We start from the raw sequence: 24,773 nt of genomic DNA, 5'->3' as shown, positions 1-24,773 counted from the left end.
TTTTTACCTATGTGCATTGCGTGCAAGTGCCATCTTCACTCTTTTGACCCCCCTCCAAGGGACTCCTGCTGCAGTCATGCCCCCCCTGCCCCCTGCCAAACCACAAGGAAAATGGCTGGATGCCGTTGTTAGCAGTGTGCATTAGGGTTCCCATGGGAAGAAGTGGGAGCAGAGGGAGGGGAGGGAGGAGGGAGGCAGGGGTCTGCTGGGCATTTTGCCAGAGCTCCGGTGGGGCTCACCCCCCTTCCTGCATCCCTAAATTAAGGCTGGCCAGGAGAAAAGACTTGCATCCAGAAACGTCTGTGTGTTTTCCTGAAGCAGACTCCCATGGGCCAAGGCGGAAGGCGCCTCCATGTTTTAAGGACACCCCTGAGAAATATTTTCTTTGCAGCCATGAGCAGAGAGGGTCCTTTACCCTTTCTGGGAGTGGCTTCTCTGAATGCTCCCCCCCCCCCTCAGTCACTGCTTGCTGACTGCCAACCTTTCTGGGCTCTGGACCCTTGGGGAAGGGCCAGCACAGACTCCCCCCTCCAAGCTCACGGGCTGCAGCAAAGGGAGGCAGAGAATGGCTTTTTGTGCCCTCCCAGCTGAGCCCGGGAAGAACTGCCTTCTCCCTGGCAGCAAAACCGAGTGAACCTCAAAGAGAGGCCGGGAAGGAAGGCGAGACCTTGTGCAGGAGTGGCCCCCGTCTGACTAGGGGGACGTGTCTAAAGTGGAGGCCTTTGAGAACACGGCAACTGCTGCTAGATGTGGCCCTGAGGTCCCAAGGGGACAGGTGCAGTTGCAGGCGGGGCAACCCATGCACGTCTCTCAGGCTTGCTGTATGTATTCAGCCAAGGGTGCTGCCACTAACCCTTCTGACCTCCCACCATTGTACTTTGGCTGGCCCAGCAGAGGCAAAGACTGTGATCCCTTTGCCCTTCATGCAGATCCATCTAGCCGTGACCACCTCACAACCCTCTGGCTTGTCTCCAGGATCTGTCAGGCAGCCCTTCTATCCAGCACCGCAAGCAAACCCAGGGATGGACTGGCAGGGAATGGCCTGCAGCAGTCCAGCATCCTCTTGCTCGTGACCACAAGCAAAGCCCACCCAAGGAGGGACCAAGGGAATGGGGGCATCTCATACTTCCGTATTTGCTCACCCAGCCGCCCAACCGCCAAGTGGGAGAAAGCAGACAGCCCACAAGCTGGACAGCAACACATTTATTAAGTATTCCAAAACATAAAAATAGACACAGACCAGTAAAAAGTAAAGAACAGGATCCTTGAATTTATCAAAGTCCCCCTAACTTTGGGACTTGCACTAACTCAAAAAACTGGAGATTGGGGAGCAGGAAGAAAAGATGGTCAAATACTGAATTTTTAAGTTTTGGAACGCTTGAATCAGAAGTAACTAGAAGCTGGTTGTCTAAAACTCATCAGATGGGACAGTTGGCAGATGAAGGTGAGCCCAGGATGGTGCCAAGGGTGGGTGGAGGGTGGCTCCCAGCCAGGCCCTCACTTGGCACCCTGGGCTTCAGACTCTTCCTCATCATCTTCGTACATCTCTCCTTCCTCTTCAGCGGTGGCATCTTGATACTGCTGGTACTCGGAGACCAGATCGTTCATGTTACTCTCGGCCTCCGTGAACTCCATCTCGTCCATGCCCTCCCCCGTGTACCAGTGGAGGAAGGCTTTGCGCCGGAACATGGCCGTGAACTGCTCTGAGATGCGCTTGAACAGCTCCTGGATGGCGGTGCTGTTGCCAATGAAGGTAGAAGACATCTTCAGGCCACGGGGAGGGATGTCACAAACGGCTACCTTGACGTTGTTGGGAATCCATTCCACAAAGTAGCTGCTGTTCTTGCTCTGGATGGCGAGCATCTGCTCGTCCACCTCCTTCATGGACATGCGTCCTCTGAAGACTGTGGCCACAGTGAGGTAGCGACCGTGGCGGGGATCGCAGGCGGCCATCATGTTCTTGGCGTCAAACATCTGTTGTGTGAGCTCAGGCACGGTTAGGGCTCGGTACTGTTGGCTCCCGCGGGCCGTCAAGGGTGCGAAGCCAGGCATGAAGAAGTGGAGGCGAGGGAAGGGAACCATGTTGACCGCTAGTTTGCGCAGATCTGCATTGAGCTGCCCTGGGAATCTCAGAGAGGTGGTCACACCACTCATGGTGGCAGAAACCAGGTGATTGAGGTCTCCATAGGTCGGGGTGGCCAACTTGAGGGTCCGGAAGCAGATGTCGTAGAGGGCTTCATTGTCAATACAGTAGGTCTCGTCTGTGTTTTCCACCAGCTGGTGGATAGAGAGGGTGGCATTGTAAGGCTCTACCACAGTGTCAGATACTTTGGGGGAAGGCACCACGCTGAAAGTGTTCATGATCCGGTCTGGGTATTCTTCACGGACTTTGCTAATAAGGAGGGTCCCCATGCCAGATCCTGTGCCCCCACCGAGGGAGTGAGTGAGCTGGAAGCCTTGCAGGCAGTCGCAGTTTTCACATTCCTTTCTCACCACGTCCAGGACGGAGTCCACCAGCTCGGCGCCTTCTGTGTAGTGGCCCTTGGCCCAATTGTTCCCTGCACCACTTTGACCTGTGAAGGAAGAATTGAGAGACCTGTTTGACGGGTAACCAGCCTGCATTTCTCCTTGCCTAAAAAGACCTGATTCTGCCTCAGAAACCAAGAAGGCCTTGAAGAACAACACTAGTCTGGGATGGAGCTCCCGTGCCTCTCATTGCCTTTGGCCCAGCTGGCTCCCCTTCAGAGTCACCAACCCCCCCTCCCCCCCAGGGCCTTCCCATTCCTCCTGACCCACGGATGCAGTTCCACCAATCCGAAAGAGAAGCTGTGTCATCTCCAGAGCGAAGAGCTGGGTTAGGGAGGGAGGGAGATCTGGGCAAGAGGAGCACAAAGGGGGACAATACCAAAGATGAAGTTGTCTGGTCTGAAGAGGTGTCCAAAAGCGCCTGAGCGAACACTGTCCATGGTGCCAGGTTCCAGGTCCACCAGGATCGCTCTGGGGACATATTTGTGAGCTGGAAAGACAAAGAGCGTTTTCCCTTGAAAGGACTAACCCAGATGGTTCATCCACCAAGCAGGCACTTGCATCCATTCCGCCCGGTTCCTCCCTCCATTCCTCGAGGGATCGATAAGAGTGCAGAGCATAGTCCCTCAACATTTGCTCCAACCTGCATGACTTCCTTTGCCAAGAGTCGCATTGAAAACCCTGCACATAAGGGCTCAAAGCCCCCCCCTACTCCTTTACCACCCCTTTTTGCCTCCTCCTACTGACAGTACTACGCTGAAAAGGTGCATGGCCAAACGACCTCCCTCCTGGATTGGGAACCCATCAGCCACATCCTTGTTCTCAATGCCAGCACCGTGTGGGCTAGACAAAAATGATTGTGAGGCCATCTTTGTGCAGACTTCATTTTCTCCCTGGTAGCATTGAAACTGCTGGAGGGCAAGACCTGGAGGTCAAATGGGATGATTGGCCTGGGTAATTTCCATGAAAGGACTGGAGGGAAATTCCTGGTGTCAGAAAACACGGGTTAGGTAGGGAGCAGAGCTTACAGGAGGCTTCATTGTAGTACACACTGATCCTTTCCAGCTGCAGATCAGAGTCCCCGACATAGTTCCCACTGGGGTCTATCCCATGCTCATCACTGATCACCTCCCAGAACTGAGAAAAGAACAAGAGATTAGAAAAAAATGAGACACATGGTTCTGATATCTTCTACAAATTGGAATCAGAGATTCATTCTGCTGTTATACTTCAAAAAACATTCCAAGTTGCTTCTCTCTGTCCTCATTTTGCCAAAAAACTCAATTGGCAACCTTTCCTCCACAAAACCCAGAAGATTTTGCCCAGTCAGCCAAGTCAACGACCTCTTCCCTAGGAGCCATGCATGATAGTCAAGGGACCTGACCATGGTGCTGAAACTAGTCCTCCTCCTGCCATGCATGGGGGGGGGGGGGGAGGGGTTGTCATCACATCCCAGCCACATTTCCAGAGAGGAAAGCTGCTCTGAGCTCCCAATGTACTTAGCTGTAAAGGCACATCTGGCCGCAGTCCGAAAGACAATTAGGCTACGAGAACAAGCTGAAAAAGGGAACACGACATTTTGCCCTTGAAATCCGATCCAGGAGAGCAGATCCATTTCTGCAGACTAATCCAATTGAGAGAGAAAGCGCTCGACTTCTGGGCATTGGTGCAAATACACTGGGATCAACAGTCGGATGCGGACTGCAGCAAGAGCGTCACATGTTCCCCTTGAAGGGCAACAGCTCACCAGGATCCGGTTTCTAGCACTTGGAATAAAGGCTCGATCTTGTAAACAAGGGCTGAGCAGCGTTCCCACAGGTGACAGTCGCAGCTTCTCTGGATGGAATTGTTATTGATTTAAAGATCCTGCTCTTACACTGTGGAATGAGGACCATCCAAGTGGAGGAGACTGCACCATCTCTAAGTGGTTTGCGGATCAGGGAGGCCTGATGGAGCTGCGATTGCTAGGGAGCCCTTCCTCACCGGCAAGGTCAGGAGCGCTGTGAGCGCCCTTGCAACACAGGACTGCTGCGTCCCCTGCAGACGCAGCACTGTACAGGAATGGGAAACTGCAGAGCCACCAAGAGTCCTCCGGGCCTTTTTTTAAGGGGCAGAACTGTCTACGCTGTCTTTTGCCTTTAGCCAGGGAGCCAAGAACTTCAGCTAGAGTGGAGGACTCAGCCTTTTTGTGAACTGGCCTGCTGCCTTGATCTGGGCTGTGGAAGCCCAGCTGAACACCCCCCCCCCCCCCGGTTCAGCCTAGTGGAGGCTGAGATATCCCAGAGGGGTCGGGTTTGTCTGCTGAAGCCCAAGCGAGGGAGGCAGGCAGGCTGAGATGGGCAGCTGACGGCAGCTTCTTATGCGACTTCAACCTGGCGTAGCCTTCCTAGAGTTGTAAGATCTGTTCAGTGAAGAGCCAGTCGCATGATAGGAAGAAGTGGGACCAGTTGCCCCAAGGAAATGAGACCCTCTTCTGTGTCACGCAACAAAAGTCCTTCCCTGGGGCTGCACTGATGTGGGACTCTGGCCATACGTCAAAACTGACCCTCAAGGCCTCCTCTTACATCTCCTCCCTGGGGACTGGGGACGTGGGAAGGCCGGTCTCAGTTTGCATTGATCCAGTTCTCACTTACAGGATCTGTGGGTTGCAATGGATTATTCACCATAACTAGCATATGCATGAGGCTGCTTAAATAGCCCATGGGGAGGGAAAACCTCCCCCCCTCCCCGCATCACTTTTCATGACAGGCTACCTGTCACCCTGGTGAATCTCATGGGGGGGGGATACAAAGATTATGCAACTTGGGTAATTTAAAGGGTGTCCCATGTAATTTGTTAGCAGTGAAACTTAATTCAGAATTTGATAAGATCTCAGATTGAAGACTGGTATTCCATGAGGTAGTTCTCCCTCACTGAAGTTGGCAATATAAAATAATAATGTGCACATAATAATAATGCCGCTTTTAAAAAGGTTTCTTTGTTGTGGAAGATTTTCTTGCTGCTGAGTTGGGACAAAGCCCCCCACCCCCCATCCCAGAATAGCCCATTGGAAGAAAGACGAGCTCCTTTGTCAGAAACCAAAGCTAGGGGTGGGGAGGGGGGAGCTCATTATTCATCGGAGGGGCGGGCTGCCCTTCCCCAAAGGAGGGAGGGCCCCCCTGGGCTCAGCTGCCAAAGTGCTCCGGGGGCTGCTGTGCTCCTTCACCCGTGGGGAGAGGCAGAGCCTTAAGTGGCCTTCTTTTTATTCAAAACAGGCACAAGGGGACTGGTGGGGGGGGGGGGATGATGAGCCAGCTTTGCGCCACTGAGTCAGGGCAGCCGGAGTCTCACCCTCTGCAAAGTCTCAGCTGCCTTCTCTTGGCAGGGCCTTTGGGGGATCCATTCACTCTCTGCCCGGAGGAAATCCCTCCCTCCCACCAGCCCACCGCCTCCCCAAGTCTCTCCTGGCAGTGCCCGTCCCTTCCCATTGGTCTCCCCAGCTCTTTGTCTGCTGCCAGACACCTGCTGCCCTGGGGTCTTGGGAGTGGGAAGGGGCTTCGGAGGATGGAGAGTCCCTGCCGCCAGTCAGCGCTGCCTGCCAAGCTGGGAAAACCCTTCCAGGGCTCTCCTTCCCCAATTCCCACTTTGCAGCCCTCAGGACTGAGATGCAAGACAAAGCGGCCACCACGCCTTCATTCCGTCCAGCTAAGGAGAGAAAGGGAGACGCCCCTCCTCGGAAGATCGGAGGATGGGTGACAGAGACCAAGAGCTTGCTGGAAAATTGGTGCCAGGGAAGACAGGAGCCCCTCAGCTTCTGGCCTCACCAAGGTCAAGGTGTCCAGCCTTGGTGACGTCTTTGTTCTGGAAATCCTGGGGTCTTTCAGCTGTTGAATGAGACCACTCCCCACTTTGTCTTTGAGAGGCAGGGGCAGGCGGGAGTCCCGCTTGGGCCACCCTTCAGCCCACGCCCTCCCGCTCCCCGCATCGCCCCCAGGAAGCCAGGCCACAAGCAGCCCGTCTTGCCAGCCGGGGAAGCCCTCACGCAGGACGGGTCCGGGCCAGAGAGCCCCGCCCCCTTTACCTTGGCTCCGATCTGGTTGCCGCACTGGCCCGCCTGGATGTGCACGATCTCTCTCATGCTGCACCGGCGGCGGGGCTGCTGCGACGGCGGCGGTGGAGGGCTGGAGGACGGAGGGCAGCGGCAGGAGCGGTGGGCGCGGAGCGATTGGAGGAGGCGGCCGGGCTCTGCCGGCGGGTTTTATCAGGGGCGCCTGCTGCACCCGGGCTGGGCGCTGACGTCACCGCCGAGGCCTCGGCCAATCCGGAGGCGCCGCTGCAAAATACTGCACCGGCTGCAGCATCAGGACCAGGCGCGCTTGCAGGAGGCGGCGAGGCGGCGCTGGCTTTGGCCCCTAGGGATCCGGCGCTTCGCCTCCTCCAGGCTCTGCTGGAGAAGAGCGCTTCTGAGCGTGTGCGGAGGGTTTCCTCCTTAGTGCGCGGCTTCTCAGGCCTGCATTCCCATCCCCCACTCCCCCCGTGGCGAGAAGAAGTCGGGATTGCGACGGGTCTGGCCGTTGTTTCTATCCTGCGGCTGGGGAGGGTCGCTTTGTTTGGTTTTCCACTCGCTTTTCAGAGGCACTTTTTGTGAGTTGCAGCCGAGCCGACGGGCTGCCTCCGGAGGGACTCCAGTGCTTGGGTCGCGGCCGATCACTTACCAGCCCCGGAGCCAGGCTGGCGAGCGCTTTGGGCCTGAGAACAGCGGCCTTTAAAAGGGGGAGAGGCGTCGGACAAAGGCCCGCTTGCCTGTAGGGGGTGGGGAGACAGGCGAAGCGAGCTGCGGCAGCCCACCTTGGGCTGTGGCCGTGGCCAGGGGTCGGCTGGCACGCCCGCCCTTTGTTCCGGCGCCAGCATCCCAAAGAAGCCGGGCCACGAAGGCAGCCGCCTCCCGCTTCTCCGGAGGGGGGCCGAGGGAGGGGACACGGCCCTCCTCCTCTTTGTGTCTGCGCCGCGGCTCCCCTGCGGGAGGGGAACAAAGCCTGGCGTACCAACCGACCCCTGGCCACGGCGCGGGAGGCGTTTGGGCAGGACCGGAGGGGCGAAGGCGGCCCGCGCGAGCTGCGCTCCCCCTCCCTCCGAGCAGAAGCCCCTCCTGAGGATCTACGAGGCCGGGGCGAACGAGGGGAAGCCGCCCTTCCCCTCGTTCGCCCCGGCGGCCGCTCCTGCCGCTGCTACTAGTGGGCGCGATTCCAGCCGGACGGAGGCCTCAGAAGGGTCGGCCTTAACGCGCGTGCTCCTCCCACGCCCCTCGCCGGCGAGCTCCGCCGCTCGAACGCCGAGGCCCGCCGTGAACCTCGGTATCTTGATGAGCTCTGGAGAGCTGAGCTGCAGCGAGGACGTCCCAGGCTCTGGACGTGCGCTCCCAGCCAGCCTGGCCGCCCACCCGCACCCGCTGGCTGGCTGAGAAATGCGGAGGGTCTCCTCTCCCCTTCAGCTGCACATCGACGCCTCGTGTTCCTCCCCCCGCCCCACGCCTCCCCGCTTCCTAGTCAGATGGGAGGGCAGAGATGGCTTAGAAGGTGGGAGAGGCAGGAAGAGTGGAAAGGACTGGAACAAAATTAGGAATGTGAGTGGCACACTCCCCCGGCATCAGATGGCATCAGATGGCCACGAACACGGGCGCCCACAGGACATGTTCCAAAAGTCAAGACTCGGTGGAGTCATTGCAACTCCACCCCTTTCTTAGGTGTGACATTCTCTTGTGGCTGCCATCTTGACTTTTTTGACCATTCTGGGTGGTGCCATTTGATGTTCCTCTATTGTTCGTCTCCTCGTGCAGATGCCTTTGGCTGGAGCGACCACCCAGTTCCTCCTAAACCCACTCTGTACAACGGCAAGGCAGCCCTTTCTTGCACCCAGATTCCACCCCGCCCCCAAAGCCCTAGTCAACAATTGCAAGCCCTTTTATCTCCTGCCTACACAGGAACAACTGCAAGAATTATATTTCACGTAGGAGAAATAGAACCCCAATGGGTGTGTGAGAAGATGGATCTCATTCCCTGGATCCATCCATCCATCCCTTCCACCCACCCACCCACCCACCCATGCCCTTGTTCCCTCTGCAGAGTCGCAGGTGAAATCCACCCCCTTAGATTCTCTGTCCCTTCAGTCGGGATCCCGTGGCAGAGTCCATCCGTGGCATGCCACAGGCAGACCAAGTGCTGCTTTTGTTGCCCCTTGGAGAGCAGCCTGCTTGTTGCCATCAGAAACCCCCCTCTTGCCCCCCTTCACAGTCCCAGCTGACCTATCAAGCTAACTTCCTGAGTGGATTCGTGTCTGCAAGAAGAGCCTTGATCCAAGTAGGAGTTTAAATATGCCCTTTAGAAACATGATGTTAAAAAAGATCGGTACCTCTATAAGGGCCTTCCTTGCAAGGAACTTCCAGTGAAATCCCACCCAACTGACAGAAATGGGCTAATATTGCAAAGAGTGAGATCAGATCAGAGGTCCCAATTCTGTGATCCCAAACTCTTGTGACCATCATGCTTCATTGGCATTTGCCTTCCCTCCCCGGACGCCCTCTGTGCCACCCAATCTGATTGAGACCCCTTTCATCCTTCAAAGGTGGGCAGCTGCTGCTGGTGAGGAAGGAGAGAGGCACCTGAAAAACCTAAAGGAAGGAGTGCATCGATCTGTCAAAAAAATGTTCTGGGGCTCCTGAAATTCAAACTAGTTTTTAGTACAAAGCAACAACCATCCTGTACAAAAAAAAGGTATTTGCATTCAATCTGCTAGTGTAAAGCATAAATCCTGCCCAAGAGAAAAGTGAGCTGAGTGGCTGCTGGATATTTTTCTTGTTCTCCGAGTTCTCTGGTGCAGCCTCTCACAGGCTTGATTGCTCACCTCAGATTGCAGAAGAGGCAGGCATGAATCGGGCTCTCCACAAACGATCCCACAGCCCAGGGTGAGAACTGTCCTGGGCTGCCTTCACTGGCAACCTCCCCCCCCCTCGGCCCTGAGCCCCCAGTTTTAAAGCAGGATTTGACCTGGGGAGGGTGGGGGGAGAGGGCTAGTCCTTTGTCCTCTACCGTGGGAATCGCAAGAGGGCATTTGCTGGGAACATCAATAGGAGGCAGCCGCTGACACAAGACACCCATTACGGCAGATTGCGGCAATGGTGACTCTTTCCAAGTCCAGGCTGTGACCATCCAATATGCACCCAGCTGGCTACAAGAGGGAGAGGAGAGGCAGGATGGGCGGGGCTCTTCCAATGGTCAGAAACCAAGAGTGCAGCAATCTCACCTCCACTATTTCCGGTGCTGCGTCACAAAGAGTCAGCCGCTTGCCCTTAATGGCCCACCCGGGGGCCCCCTTGGGGTGCGGGTGACCGCCTTAGGTTTGCGCTGTGTCCTAAGGGAGCCAGCCTCTCCTCCTCCTCCTCCTCCTCCTCCTCTGTCACCAGAGGCACAGGGCCACCTCTTTCAACGTTCTCCTGAGCTCCTGGCTCCGGAAGGCATAAATTATGGGGTCCACCACTGAATTGCAGATGATGAGGATGAGGTAGAGGCTGAAGTAGCGGAAGTAGCACTTGCAGGCAGGGCGGCTGGGGCAGAGGAGGATGAGGATGAGGTGGAGGAAGAAGGGTCCCCAACAAATCAAGAAGACCCCCAGCAAGATGGTGAGGGTGATGGCCCCCTTCATGCTGGTGAATTGGGGTGCGTGCTGCTTGCCATACATGGCTGAAATCTGCCTGGCGTGCCGGTGTGCCAGCAGGAACATGTGGATGTAGAGCCCTGCAATGAGGCTCAGCACCGAGAGGAAGAAGGCCACCAGGCACATGAGGACGGCGGTGCTGTCGTAGACGATGAAGAGGATGCTGGAGATGCCGCTGATCAGCCACACGGCCACCATGAGGATGGCGGCCCGCTGGATGGTCATGATACTGTGATAGCGCAAGGCGTAGAAGATGGTGATGTAGCGGTCCACGGCAATGACGCCCAGGAAGGAAAGCGAGGACATCAGGGAGCTGCAGATCAGCATGTCCATGACGTTGTCCACCTGCTTGACTAGGCTGGGCTCTATGAGCAGCATCCCATGCTCTATCAGCAGCATGAAAAGGGTCTCCACCAGGTTGCTGACGCTCACCAGCATGTCTGAAACGGCCAGGCAGCAGATGAAGTAATACATGGGGGAATGGAGGTTCCGGTTTTTGACAATGGCAGCCACCACCAGCAGGTTCTCCACGAAGCTCATGGCTCCCAGGGTCAAGAAGAGTTCACTGGGGATCACCACCTGCTGCTCACTGGCGCAGAAGGTCTCGTTGGTCCAGTTGACCAGAGGATCAGTGGTGCCGTTGGGGAAGTCCAGGTGCACCCGCATGGGGGACGTCTCGGGCATCATGGATGCTTTGTGGGGCCGCTTACGGAAAATAAAAGGTGGCCCCCCAGAAGCCTTTTAGGATGAGTGCCCGTATCTTTGGCTGCCCCAAAGACTCACCTGTGGGCTGCAGGTTCCTCCGTCGGCAGCTTTCCTCCCGGAAAGCCTCAGCTCTGCCAGATCAGCTCTCCCACTAAGCAGCTGAGATGGCAAAACCAGCAATGCTTCACCGGCTCCCAGAAGGACTTCTCCACTGGGACTCGATTCCAGGGATCCCAGAGCGCTGGCCTCTTGGCTGTTCTTCTGGTTGGTTTCAGCCCACGGAGCTCAGGAGAGCGATCCCTCCGGCTTCTTTGTTGGGAAGTGCTGCATCCATGTCAAAGCTCCCCCAGCTCCCTTCCTAATGTTCTAATTACTGATTTTGTCCCCACCCCCACAATTGATTAGCAAAACTTAAGGGCAAAGAAAGAACTCTTTCTTTCCCTTCCCTTTCAAGGAATAGGCTCAGCTCCTCCTTTGGCAGAAGGCTGGGGGGGGGGGGATCCACATGATAACAAGTCAGGCGGCCAGCCCTTTGAGTGGCAGGGAGGTGTTATGAAAGGCTCCGGATGGGCCTCCAGGAACACGCTGAGGAGGGGGCAGCCGCTCTGGAAGATGGAGCTCCAGAAAACCAGGAAGAGGAGAGAGAAAGAGGGGGGGGGGTTGTCACCTGGGCTTGCAGGCTGCGGGTGAGGAGTGTGGCCCAGCTGCCTCTGCATGGGGACCAGCCATATCTGACCTGCCCTTCTTTCAATGACCCTTGGCTAGATTTCTTTCAGCCAGGTTCCCCTTATGGTCAGGACATCCCTAGGTAGCAGACTGCCCCCCCCCCCTTCTCCAGTTCATGTGGAGAAGAACCCATGTTCACCAGCATGGATTCCTGCGACAGAGCCCTGCCTGTCCAAAGGGAGGCCTCTGGTGGGGATGAGCACGCAGGGGGGGCAGACGGCCTGGGCCACCGGTGGGAGGGGTCGGAGCAACAGAGGCCCCCCTCCCTCTTTGTTGAGACCGAGAGGCAGGCCGTCTGCTTATTCTCCGAGTCTCACGGCAGCTCCTGTAATCCGGAAGCTGCGGAGTCCCGAAAGCCACACGGGTGGGTGAGGGCTCCGACCAGGGCAGACTTTAAGTACGGAAAGTTGGGGGGAGTTTTGTCAATGAACCCGGGAACCCACCTGACCTTCCTGGCATTCACCTCCTGACAGGCTGAGCAGGTCGAGGAGGGAAGGTGCAGGCAGCGGCCTTTGGCCCCAGCCCGCAGCGGCAGTTGCTCTTGGGAAGGGGAGGCAGCAGAGGGGGCTCTGGAGTTGCTGCTGCCTTTGGCCCAAAGACTCCCTGGAGCAACTGAAGAGCAGCCGCCCCTTTCTCCACCACTTTACCCTGGAAGTTGCCATTTGGCTTCCAAGCACAACCAGAGGCCTCCTCCTCCTCCTCCTCCCTGGCCTGCTGTTTCTCTGCCTCGGCTGCTCCAAATGCCTCTGGGGGAGGTTGACTTGGCCCTCGGGAGGGCAGGCAAGATAAGCAGAGCCTCGGGGTTTGTGGGCTGGGCTGGCCCAGGAGTTCCAGGCACTGGGAAGGGGCACATGCCCAGCTCAGGCTTTGCAGGCTGCCTGGGTTTCCGTTTATAAAGAACTCTGCAGATGGGCCTGCGGTGCCTGTGAAGGACGGGGAAATGCCTGTGGACGTATTGTGGGGCCACATCAGAGGCCGAACGGATCTCAAGCATCCCAGAGCAAGAAGGAGGGGCTCTTTCCCTCCCTCCCCCCAGTGCAGGAGAACAACATGCCGGGGTAGCCTGGCAGCCAGGCTCCCTTCCTCCCCCTCACAGAATCTGAAGGCTGAAAGAGTATTTAAAAAAACACATTTTCCTAACTTTTATCAGTTAAAAAGGGGTGGGGTGTGATCACCGCAGCCTACAAGATGTGACATGTTGGGTGGGCGGGCGGCTGTCTTGTGATGGAGGCAGAGGAGGGCTCCCTCCGCAGCCGCTGCTCTGAATGGGGCCCCTGGAGGCCGTGGGGCAGAGGACCTCAAAGGGAAGCAGCTGCTGTGGCCCTTGGAGACGGCTGCTCTGGGTCAGGGCCTCCACACGGGGGCTGCCTTTGCAACTGATGCCCATCACCCCCCTCCCCCCAAACTTCTCCCTGGGAGAATTTCCTGGCCAGACGGTGGTTTAGCTTTGGAGAAAGTTCTGACCATCCCAATCAGGCTGGCCTTGGCAAGGAGGGACCCAACCAGGCTCCCCTGAACTTTTCCTAGGAGAAGAGCATGGCAGGGGCATCTGCAGCTCTCTCCTCCAAAGAGCCAGCCGGGTTGGCCCAGTGACTGGGAAATCAAGAGAATGGGGGGGAGGGAAGGGGGGGGGAGGCTGTGAGATTTCCTTCCCACACGGGGCCCTCCTTTCGTGATGGGGGAGGGGAAGACAGAGAGGTGGGTGCAGAGGTAAAGCACAGAGGCCACTCCAGATTCTTCTGTTTATTGTGGGTGGGGGGAGGGGAGCCACAATTCAGTCCCAGTCTCCTCCATCGCCCTCGGGGTTGTCATCTCGGGGGGGTTCCTGGAACTGGATATTGGCCAGCATGTCCCGCATGGCCGCCATCAGCCGGTTCACTCCCTGGTTGAGGTTCTGCCCGGCACCCGGCTCGGCTTCTCCTCCGGCGCGAACTTCCCCCTGGGGTGGGGCAGAGGACAGGGAGACCCCCAGCCAGGTCAGGCCTCCGGAAGCCTCTCCCCTCTCCCCGATGGCTGTATTTGGTTCACCTAGGTGACTCCCATAGCCGCCCATCCCACCAGGGGGTTCTGGGCAGCTATCGGGGGGCAAAGGCAAAGCCACGGCAGGCAATCTGCGCGGTCACGGCTCACCCAGACCCCGGAAAGAACCAACCAGGCCGGATGGCTCACCAAATCCCTGGCCGGTGCACCGCAGCTGCTCCAGAGCTATCCCAATCTTCCCCTCTCTGCTGCCCTTCACCCCACACCCTGGCCCATGGAGGGGCACCAGCTCCGCCCACCCCCAGCCAGGCCCTGGAGACACCTGCTATTGCCTCTGGACAAGCTCAAAAGGACACCTTACCTGTAAGTTGAAGTTTGGCAGCAGTGAGCGAAAAAAGAGTGATAAAGTGCTTTCGTTGGCTGGATGAGCCACCCTGGAAAGACAAGAAGGCCGAGTGGTTGAAAGGCTGGTAGAGGAGGGGGTCTCCCTTGGGGGCTTCGGGCAGCCTCTCGGCTTCTGCTCAGGCCGGCCAGGCCAAGCAGTGCCTCGGAACTGCCACCCACCACACAAGCCAACTGAGAGCGAGGAAATACCTTTCGGGCCTCGTGTAGGAAACAATGGAGTCCAGGGGCGGCAGAGGATCGAACCCCATGATGGGCTGGGAGGTCACTTCCTTGAGAGAGGAAAACAACAGGTCAGGGGTCATTGTGGCCATGACCGTCCAGCCTTCCTCTGCTGAGTAGCTGAGTAAAGCATCTTTACTACCCCTGAGAAAGACGGGCTTACAATCCAAAGGAAAAGCACAAAGGAAGACCCAAAGGGGGTCAGCCAAGCCAGACACAAGGACTGACAATGGCCGGCGGCCTGAATGGAGGGAAGGGAAACAGGCCAAAAGGTGAGCAGCGGCCTTGGATCCCTCACCGGAGGTAATGCTGCTGTGGCTTCCCTGATCTCCGAGAGGATCACGTGGCGGTAGACGTTCCTGGGTGCGTTTTGGTATCTAGCCTTTCGCCTAGAGAGAGAGAGGGAGAGAGAATGCCAGCAGTCCTCCTCTCGCCCGCCCACCCGTGGCTCTCCCAGGGGCACTGAAGCAAAAGCACCCCCGAGTTCTCCACCCTTTCCTGCACCGGCCACAAACTGAGCTTATGGCGGGAGAAGGGGCAGCGCTGAACGTCCTGAGCGAGGACACTGGGAAGGGGAAAGGCCCCAGCAATCACCCAACTCACTTTTGTTCTGCCTCCTCCAGAACGGGCTCCTTGGCATCCACCACCCGCAGCACCTGGTGGACATTGGTCTCCAGCCAGGCCATGATGGTGGGCTCCTTCCAGAGGGCGTGGCTCCTCCCCAGGTAGAGGGAGACCAGCTGGCTCAATGCTGCAGGCACACTGGGGCCGGGGGGAGGGGGGGAGAGGGGGCTTTTAAGGAAACTGGCGCAGTTGCATCCTGGGTCCTGGGGGATGCTTGTTCCACCACTGCTTTGGTGCCTCTGTTCCTGCAACCTTTCCTCTGAGCTTTTCCCTCCATTCCTCTTGCAGAAGGTGAAATGAGGCCAAGGGAGAGGAATTCCAGAGTCTTGAACCCCCAACCTCACCAGCCTCCTCTTCAGCCACCGCCAAGCAAGGCTGCCTAGATTTGCTGCAGTTATTAGGAGCAGCCTTTGCTTTTCCCCTCTGCCACTGGCAAGATTCCATTGATCCTCCTCCCATTACCGATTTCTGGCTTAAATGGCTTCCTGGCCATCCCCACTTGGAGCCCCGTGGAGGGTCTCCGTGTCTCCCGAGAGACACAACTGTGGTCCTACAAAGCCCCCCCCCCCCCCCCGCTTTACCTCAGCTGGGCTTCCAGTCCAAAGAAGGCATGGGAGGCAACCACGGGGTCAGGCTGCACGCTGCACCGGTCCAGGAGGGGCATCAGGGCTGGGAGGGGGAGGGGCAGAGGAGAGAGTCAGGCCTCCTTACCAATGCTTGGGGGGGGACACGGGACTATTGAGGCACAGAAAAGGCCTTCAGTCCCTTTGTTCAACTTGACAGGAACTCCTCTGTGTGTGTGTGTGTGTGTGTGTGTGTGTGTGTGTGTGTTCCTACTTGCTTATGTCTAAGATGTGACATTTGGCGCTTTCCTTAATTGCAACTCCCCCCCCCCACTCCCACCCAAGGGGCCCCTCTTCCTCTCGGCTGCATGTGAGCTGGGGGGGGGGGTTCTCAGGGCCTCACGTACCACTGGGGAACATAATCAGAGCCTGCTGAATGAAACTGTCTGCTCGCTCCCGGGCTCGGCTTTGCTCGGCCTCAGGCAGATCTTCCTGCTGGCTCAGAAAGAAATAAGCCAGAGGGACGGAGAAGGCAAAATTGGGGAGCTGGCTCAGATTCCGATGACCCTAAGATGGGAGGGGGGGGAGGAAGAGGAGACACAGATGTGAGCAGTTTGAAGAGGCAACTTCAGAGTTCTAGGAGAGAGGCGGGGAAGGTGGGGGGGAGGGGCTCCAAGCATCTGCCTGGCCCCCCCTCTCCAGGAGGGCAGCGTCTGTCCTTAAAGGGGAGGCAGGAGGAGAGCGGCTGTTCCGTCTGCCAGAGACTCTGCAGGGCAGCCCCTGCTGCTGGCTGAAGTGGGCCGCTTTGGGGAGGGGGGAGCAGCTGGGATCCTGGTGCCTTTCAGAAGCCTCGGCAGACCCTTGGGCAAGGGGGGCACCCACAGGCCTAGGAGAATGTGGAAGTAGGGCAGGCTGCCATTAAAGCAACCTAGCCGAGTTGAAAACTGGAGTAGTCAGCACTGGAGCCCTTCCAGCCTTTTCTGGCTTAATTGTTTCAAAGCTCTCTAATTAAAAGATAATTAACAGGAAGCAAGGCAGAAGAAGACAACACCTGGGGGCATTAGGGAGGGGGCCGGGACTCCCCCTCTGGCCCAGAAAGGGGGCCAGGCAGCCAGCTGCAGATCAAGGAAAAAAGGGGGGGGAACTGACCCCCTCCTTTGAGGACTGGGCCGGGGCTTGTGCCGGTGGGGCTCCAGCTGCCTGGGGCTCTTCTTACCTCCCATTCCTGGAACATGCGTGTCAGGAAGGCGTACTCTCTTGCTCGCAGAGACAGCAAATCCACCATCAGGAGCATGCACAGCGGGTCATTCTCCGGATCGAGGCTGGGGGGGGGGTGGAATAAAAGGAACACGACTCTTTCGGGACAGCTGGCTGAAGGGAAGCTGGCTGGCCTTTGGCGGAGGGAGGACCAGCTGGCACTCCTGGGAACAGCAACACCCCCCCCACCTCCAGGCGGCCACTAGAAGACCTTCACAACCTGGTTTGGGGGCCACACGCCTGCCCCAAAGTGGCATTGGAAGAGGGCCGTCCCTTCCCCCCTCTGAGAGCAGCCCTCACCTCAAAAGGAGCTTGCAGACCTCCAGGGCCGTCCGGGGACAGCCCCTCCTCTCCAGGAAAAGCAACTGCTTGAAGAGGGCCAGGTAGAAGGCTCTGTGAGGGACATTGGGAGGGAAAGGTCGTGAGTCCAGGGACAGGGATGGGGGAGCCTGGCCGAGCAGGGCATCCATGGGGGTCCTCGCACCCAGCGGTCACCGGCTAAGAAGCAGCCGCCTCCCTCCAAGTCTCCAGGGTGGGCACCCACCTGTTCTCCGGGTGGCAGTAGTCCAGCCTGCAGGTGCCGCTGGTAAGGCTGAAGACGGGGTGGAAGGCGCACTCCAGGGTGTAGAGGGCTCTCTCTGCAAAACAGGCATTGGAAGCTTCGCTTTCCGGCCGAGAGCTTCTCCCAACCCTTCTCTCTCTCTTCAGGGGCCACACTTGCCCCATTCTTACCAATCAGGTCTCTGGCCATCTCCTGGTCTTCCTGCATCCGGCAGACGTCACTCAGCTGCAGAAGGGAGTCCACGTGGTATGGATTCATCTGGAGCAGCAGCTGAGAAGGAAGCCGAAGAGCCAGACTGAAGGGCTTTCTGGAGAAGAGCAAAGCTAACCGGGGTGGGGGTGGTTTGCTGGGAGGGAAGGGGGAAAACTGGCCCCTTCACACCACTCACTGATCCCAAAGCAGCGTTTGGGAATCCTTTGGGGAGGCTTCCAAATTCAAGAGGCTGGTGGTCAAACCGAATGCCGGCCTGCGTTCCTGGCCCCTACCTGGCCCCCCGGAAGCCCCCCTGGCCTTCCCCTTGGCCTTCCGAGCCATCTTCCACTTCTTCCCTTCTCTCACTGAAACCTCTGCCCCATCCCACCTGCAGGCTCAGGTTGACAAAAGTCCACATTCAGCAAATGTAACTAAGCAGGGACTGTTTTTCAGAAGTCAAATCTTCACCCTTCAGACATGGGATCGGTTTTCAGGGGCACCTCGTGTCTACTTGCCACTGAAATCATGTTGTTTTTCGTTGCTGCCATCAGTTATGCCAAACACCCTGTGCAGCTTTCTGTGCGTCACCTTTTATTGACCCAGGGAAAGTCACCTCGTTGCCTCAACGGACTGTGCTGAAAACAGTTTATGCTGTGTTGCATAAACGTAACCCCACTCCTTCCCGTTTTCCAAGAACTACTGACATTCCTGTTTGTCAGAGAACCCAAATGTTCCTCAACTGCGCTGAATTCCCCCTTGAGGAGCAAGGCGGGGGGAGGGGCGGGGGGGGGGCAAAGAAGGCAGAGCTGGGAGTCATTCCTGGACAAAGGGGCTTTTATCTCCCAAACCCTCCAATTTCAAAGAGCCACATTTATCCTGGCTGGGAGGAAGGAAGGAAGAGGGGAGCTCTCCAATCAATGTCTTCATTCTTTGGCTAATATTAGGCTAAGAACAAGTTTGGCCTTTCCACGGTTTGTATTTATCATCAAACTGTTCACCAGTTAACACAGCTGGGCCAGTTCCATAAAAGTCTCAAAAGCAGAGCCTGTTCTCCGAAGCCCTGGGGAAACGAGACGCTCCTTCGCTCAAAGATGGTCAGGGTTTAAATATAGCACAAGTGTTGGCTTAGATCTCCCTGCGCTGGACTCCCCTTCAACCCCGTCTGCAGTCTTTGTCCCCGGTGCTTGGGAGCCCAGGCGGGAGAAGCGTCCTCAGCCAGGGGCCGGGAGTGGGGCTGCAGATGCACGAGGACAGGGGAGCCTCTTCTCTGCCCTACGAGAGCCGACTCTGCTCTCAGTGTCAGCAGAGGGAGACCACCTGCCCATCGCAGGGATGCAGGCAGTGCGCCCGATGCTTAGGTGGCACTCGGAACCGACAGAAAGGGCAGGAGAAAAACGGTTTCAGCACCCAAAGCCCTCACAATAAGAACAAAAACCTACCATAGCAGGTAGAACCATGCTTCAAGGTCCTTTTGTAAGGATATATAACTCTATTGATTTGAATCGCTGACGTGCATACCTTGAGGGGAAGATTTATTCAGAAAGCTGCATCCCTTTTTGTGATGAGGTAACCTTCTCTCAGAGGACGCAGCTCAGAACATTTCAGAATCCTCAAGGGACCTTTGTGTGGCTGAAGGCCTCTGCTGGTGTTCTCCATGCAGAGTGGGCCGGGACACACCTGCGGCCCAAGAGGGTCACTCGATCCCTACAACCTAGAGGGGCGGCCCATTGGGAATGGTAGGACAGACACCTTTGGAGGGCACCAACTGGGCATGATTGGACAATACCAAATCCTAAACAAGCCCAGAAGTCAAAGTTGGAACGGAACAAATCACCACGCTTGAAAAGTTGGTGAATTTGAATTCGTGACTTCGGGCTGCCTGATGGAGAACCTACCACAAGATTGTTTGGGTCCATCGATTCCACGGCATCCAAGAATTTGAACTGCACCAGCTGGTACTCGCGGTTGTGCTCAAAGGCAAAGTGTTGCTCTCCACGCCTGGTTTCTAAAAGCCTCATGGAGATCCCTGGAGAGGTTTGTTTTGGGGGGAGGAGGGGGGCGAGAGGAAGAAAGAGGGTGGTCAGCCTGAATGGAATGATAATCCAGAAGCGAGAGAGTGAAGTGTCTGTCAATCTTTGCCACTTTAAGGTATGTGAACTTCAACTCCCAGAATTCTCGGATAATACATGCCACCTATCTTAAAGCTGCCACGGTTGAGAAACACTGGCCTATCTATCTGGAGAGAAATTAAACCCTGGAGACAGGAATGCTAAGATTGGTTTTTTTCACCCCCTTTCCAGCTGGATGGCCGAGTATCCTCACTCCAAATGTATGAGTCCAGATTGGAACTTCAACTGCAGCCCTTACACACCTTCCCAAGCCTGTCTTATACACTTCCAAGCTAGAGAAATCCAGACGATTATGTGAACATTTCCACCTGTTATTTCAGGGTAAAGCTGGAATTCCTCCTTTCTTCAGCCTTAAAATTCCAAATCTGGAATTCTCCTACCCAAAGTTGGAGAACAGTATGAACAGCCCAGAATGCGGACACTTAAGGAAGTATTCCTACAATTGCGAGACAACAACTGGTGCCCTATAAGGCCCCTCTTTTCACTGGCATCAGAAGAGAAATTGGTGGCCACAATATATGGCAGCTGCTCAGCTCTGCCACTCAGTACCCAACATGCCATCAGAACAGACAGGAGCCTTTTCCATGTCCCAAAGTCATCCGAGGTGTCAGAGGCTTTGGGAAGGACTCTCACCTGTTTTGCTATGACGTGGCCAGGTGTCCTTGGGTGCGGTCAACCATGTGCTGCGTACATACTGGCGCTGCCTCTGCCTTGGCCTGGAAAGAAGGAGCACGCTTTAAGACGTGAATTCATACATCAAAGCCTTTATCTATCTTCTAGTTGCTAAGCAGCTGCAACAAAGCCCACATGGGTGGTAGGGTTGTTTTCAAAGCCCTATTGATGCATCATGACACACACACACGCACACCGCACTCCAGGCGATCACCAGTCGTTAAAATAAGCACAGCCTTGTTTTTGGAGGGAGAGAACATGGGCTTCCTGACTGGGAAAATGCAACTGTCTCTGTCCTCCAGCCAGGAAGCGCTGAAGTGAGCATCTTACAGCACCACCTCCCGATGAGCACAAAGATTAAACAGATGCAACAGAAGAGGGAATAACCACATCTAACATCAAGGCATGTGCTTGTCCTCACATGCACACAACGTCTGTGAGAAAGAAGAATTTCAAATCTTTGTCTGAGTTCATCAAAGGAACCGTGACCAACTGATTTCTCCCCAACAAGACACAGGGCAACCCACAGCCTGTCGCCTGCATCCTGGGGCAGGGCTGTGTGCTGGACCTTCCTTGGGGCATGAGGCCACGTGCGATAGTAAAGAGTGGCACAAGAATGGATCAAAGCCCCTTCTGTTTCAGCCACATCTGGACCATCCATAAAAACTCTCCATCCAGAACTGCCATGGTCCCGGAGCAGCTCAGAGAAATCCCAAACTGATCCTTCCCTGGAGGAGACTTATGGACCGAGAATGGACCATTTCCCTTCCTTCCACACACCAAGAGTCCCAGGCAGGGTGGGGCAGTCCTTGCCCCAAGCACAGTCTAGCAAATGGCACTCTCACCACAATGTTTCCCCAGACTGTGACTGGTGTGGCCAGATGTGTTGCTTTCCCACATAATCCAGACAGGTTTCTATCTCACAACACTGGATCTCACCTCTGATCTCCCAGAACTGCCCGGGCCCCGAAGTATCTCTTCAGCTCCGTCTCCGGATTCAAGCTCCTAGAAAGTTGGGAATACAAATCTTGCCTGTCATTTAATGCCTACATCCTATTCGATGCAGAGAACATGCTGTTGTGTCCAAAACCTTGCTCACTTAAAGCCATCCAACTCAAGACACAAGGTGCTTTTATTTGTATGCAAGCAACAATTGTCTACTGGCCTCTCCTCCAAGCTTTGCCCTGTGCTGAGTGGCCATGAGCAAAAGCAGAACCAGAGCTTCTACCCCTTTGGCCCCCTGCATTGCAAAGGCAAGAGAAAGGAAAAAGGCAGCCGCAGCCGAAATTACAGCCTGATGTTGGAATATTTTAGGTAAAGCCACCTGGGTCACATTAGTAGTACTTACCCTTCCTACTAGGTCAGCGTGCCAGCCACCCTGTCTCTGAGATATGGCTGGTGAATGGAAGAAATTTGGTTGACCAGGCCACAGGCCCCTGACTGATTCTTTTCCTTGTCACCACTCAGGATCAATTCAATGTCCTTTAAATGTTTTCTCACAGGCGCACTTTAAGAAGTTCATATGCGCAAGAGGCATGTCATAGGTTTGATAGCAAATATAAGAAAACACCACACATAAGTTGTTCCTCTTGAACTCTCCCTTAATTTAAGATGCCTAGAGCCTCAGCACTGATGCATAGCCTCAAGTTGGTTGTTTTATCTACAGCCCACAAGAGAGGGCTCTCCCACCACCGACCGTCTTTTACCTGTGTTCAATGTAAAGAAGAGGCCGGTTATCTGTGACCAGCCTGCTCTGGCTCTGGCATGGGGGCCCACTGGAATTCTCGATGCTCAGCAAAATGCTTTCAATATTTTCCACTTGGTCATCATCTCCAAGGAACTGTTGAAAAGCAACAAAATGAGCCAAAGGACTTCACTCTTCTCAGACAAAATCCATGTAAAGGCAAGTCTCAATTCTCATTAACGGTCCCCTTCCTATTAATATGATCCACACTTTCTGGAACCATAGCTGCCCCATCACTGAACATAGGACAGCCATTTGCCCAGGATTGCCTGAGAATCTGCCCCAGACAGGGGCTGAAGGCTTCCAGGGCCCCTTTCAACCCTTGGATTCTGCTTCAGCTTGGTCTTTGCACAGGTTTTACCTGTCTTTGTTCCTTGAACCACAAGCTCTTTCTGGTGACTAAATAGTCAAGATTCTATAGAGCTGTAGTTATAATTTTGTAAAGGTAGCATAATATTTTAATGTTTTAATCCCACATGAAGTCTCAAATTCCTAGCAGCAAAGGGAATAACCGTGACTTTTTCCACATGCCTCAACTGGTTTAATTCATTCGGCACTTCCATACAAATGCTTAATCCTCAAACCTAATTCAATTTACCAGAGCCTCGCCTGAAGCATTCTTCTTATTCTTTCTTTTCTTCTTTTTCTTTCGTGATTTGTTGTTTGCAGTAGACTTTTAAAAATGAAAATAAAAGGTTGAAAGATGAATATAGTGAAGCATGACATGAAAGGTATGAATTTCAAACAGGTTATCCAACCCAGGGAAATGCCTAAGTTTCTGTTTAGGAGCTATACAAATATCCAAAAGTTGTGCCAGCAGATAAAATTGCAAATAGCAGCCAAATAATATTATACTCCCATCATGTCAACATAGGAGGAAAAGGAGCCCTTCATAAACTCAGGACCCCAGAACCAGGGGCACAGCAAAACCCTTTCAAAGGCCAGCCAGGTTGGGCCATTGTAAACTCAGGAGAGAGGTGTTCCAGCAGAAAGGCACTATGGAAGAAAAGGCAGGTCTCCTGCTCCCTACCATTCCTTAGCCAGGAATTTGCCCATCCTGCCAGATTGGACTGGATGGTTATAAACAACTGGGAGTAGACATCCCTTCAGGTGACCAAACCACGAAGGACTTTAATGGTGACAAAAAGCATCTTGAATCGCATCTGGCTACCAAGGCAGCCTCCAAAGCAGAGGTGTTACACTTGCAGTTTGTTACTATTATTGCCATGAGCTGACCTGTTTGCATGCACTTTTTGTATAATTGTTTGACATAACCTGTTCTTTGTTGCTTTGTTTCTCACTGGATGAGAAAATCAATTTCAAACAAAATAGGCACCATTGTTTTCTACAAGATACTTGCCATTTGGTCCAGCTGTTCCACCTCTTCCCCATCCTCCCTCTTGTCGTGCTCCAACCCTTCAGGTTCGGCCTCTTCAGTTGTCGGGTTGCCTCCTTCCTGCAGTCGGGATTCATCAGTCTTCTCTTCAGACACCAGGTCTTCATCCAGCCCTTCACTGTTTATCTGCACGGGATAAAAGTTTCCCAGTCCAAAAGCGAGCATATGGCATAACCATCAGTTGGATTCTCTGTCTCTCTCCTAACGTCACAGAGAAGAACCACTTAAGATGGGCGGCCAGCAACAGGATCAGGAGAGCAAACAAGAACACAGGTTTTTTTTTTTCCCACTAGCAGGTAACTGACACAGAGAATTCCTCCTGGGAGTAAACTTTGGGGAGACACCCCCAGTACTACCAACTGATCGCAGCCACCCACAATGGGCTGGAACTGCTAGCCAACCCCTTGAAAGGCACCGGGAGGCCCCCAGCCCCTCTATAGAGCCTGGGGACAGAGGCGATTCCGGGGCCTCGGCAGCCTCTCCGGGGGCGGTTCTTGCCTTTCAGACCGGAGGCTGTGAGCCCTGCTGGGAAGGCAGTGGGGAAGCCGCCCGGCTGCTGAGGTTCTCCGGCCGGGCAGCGGCAGATCCTCACCAGCTCGAAGGGGTTCGCCACCCGCTCCAAGGGCTCCCTCCGCGGGCGCCGCCTCCTCCTCCCGCCGGCGGAGACGGGCGGCGGCTGGTCCCCCGCGACCTCCTCGTCCTCTCCGCTGCCCTGGGCCTCCGGCTCTCCGAGGGGCGGCTCCTCGCCCAGCAGCCCCTGCCCGCGCCACTCGCCCCGCAGCCGCCGCAGAGCCCGGCGAGACATCGCCACCCGTAGCACCCGCGCCGGAAACGCCGCCGGACCGGAAGCCGCCGGCACAACCCGAAGGAGAGCAGGGGGCACGTCTAGGCACTGGCCGGTCGCACTTCCGCTGCGACGGCGACGCATGCGCGGCTCGTCCCGGGCTGTGCCTGGTGGAGCGAGAGTGTCGCCGCCGGTTCCTCTTTGCGGAGCCCGGCCGTGTCGGCGCGAGGCGGCAGGAAGGCCGAGGGCAGCCGGATTGGATGGCTGCGGGCAGGCGTTTCTCTCCTTTTGAGCGTAAGGCTGAAGGCAGCTTCTCTCCCCGGTTGTCATCCGTCATTATTCATCGTACCCCTCGCCCCGTCTCTCTTGCCCCCCCCCCCCCGCACAACAGCCCTGCGAGGTTGTCTGGCTGCAACAGAGGCAGCCCCTCCCCTCACCTAAGGCCGGGCTGGAACTCGCCGCCTCCTGCTTCCCCGGCCAGAACCTGGGCCCTGCCCCGCTCCCACCAGGCCTTGGGAGGGGGTGGGTGGTGGTGGGGTCGTGCAGTGTGTGTGTGGGGGTGTCAGCCAGGGGGCCTCCCTGTCCTCTGGAGATCAGCTT

At 55.9% G+C, this 24,773-nt stretch overlaps 3 protein-coding genes across 3 annotated transcripts; all 3 read right to left on the bottom strand.

The window, feature by feature from the left end:
- Nucleotides 1–1,185: 1,185 nt before the first annotated feature.
- Nucleotides 1,186–6,719, bottom strand: TUBB3 (tubulin beta 3 class III). Its single transcript, XM_081963296.1, has 4 exons — nt 6,587–6,719; nt 3,555–3,663; nt 2,906–3,016; nt 1,186–2,573 (listed from the first exon to the last, which is right to left on the bottom strand). Exons 1-4 carry the CDS (start codon nt 6,641–6,643, stop codon nt 1,498–1,500), a joined length of 1,353 nt encoding a protein of 450 aa, XP_081819422.1. The 5' UTR covers nt 6,644–6,719; the 3' UTR covers nt 1,186–1,497.
- A 2,618-nt stretch (nt 6,720–9,337) lies between these two features.
- On the bottom strand, nt 9,338–10,899 carry MC1R (melanocortin 1 receptor; the record flags this gene model as incomplete). Its single annotated transcript, XM_081963112.1, has 1 exon — nt 9,338–10,899. The coding sequence occupies one exon, from the start codon at nt 10,897–10,899 to the stop codon at nt 9,958–9,960; it is 942 nt and encodes a 313-aa protein (XP_081819238.1). The 3' UTR covers nt 9,338–9,957.
- Nucleotides 10,900–13,374: 2,475 nt separating this feature from the next.
- On the bottom strand, nt 13,375–24,221 carry TCF25 (TCF25 ribosome quality control complex subunit). Its single transcript, XM_081962993.1, has 18 exons — nt 23,982–24,221; nt 23,354–23,515; nt 22,592–22,666; nt 21,956–22,089; nt 21,189–21,254; nt 20,211–20,293; nt 19,344–19,474; nt 17,427–17,526; nt 17,239–17,332; nt 16,995–17,087; nt 16,654–16,759; nt 15,845–16,004; nt 15,456–15,543; nt 14,854–15,012; nt 14,549–14,639; nt 14,221–14,300; nt 13,988–14,060; nt 13,375–13,585 (listed from the first exon to the last, which is right to left on the bottom strand). The coding sequence occupies exons 1-18, from the start codon at nt 24,192–24,194 to the stop codon at nt 13,421–13,423; spliced, it is 2,073 nt and encodes a 690-aa protein (XP_081819119.1). The 5' UTR covers nt 24,195–24,221; the 3' UTR covers nt 13,375–13,420.
- Nucleotides 24,222–24,773: the final 552 nt, after the last annotated feature.

This window comes from Natrix helvetica (assembly GCF_964273705.1).
Source record: "Natrix helvetica genome assembly, chromosome: 10".
Classification (NCBI taxonomy): Eukaryota; Metazoa; Chordata; class Lepidosauria; order Squamata; family Natricidae; genus Natrix; species Natrix helvetica.
Note: the sequence above shows the minus strand (reverse complement) of the source record. Positions and strands in the feature narration are given on the sequence as shown.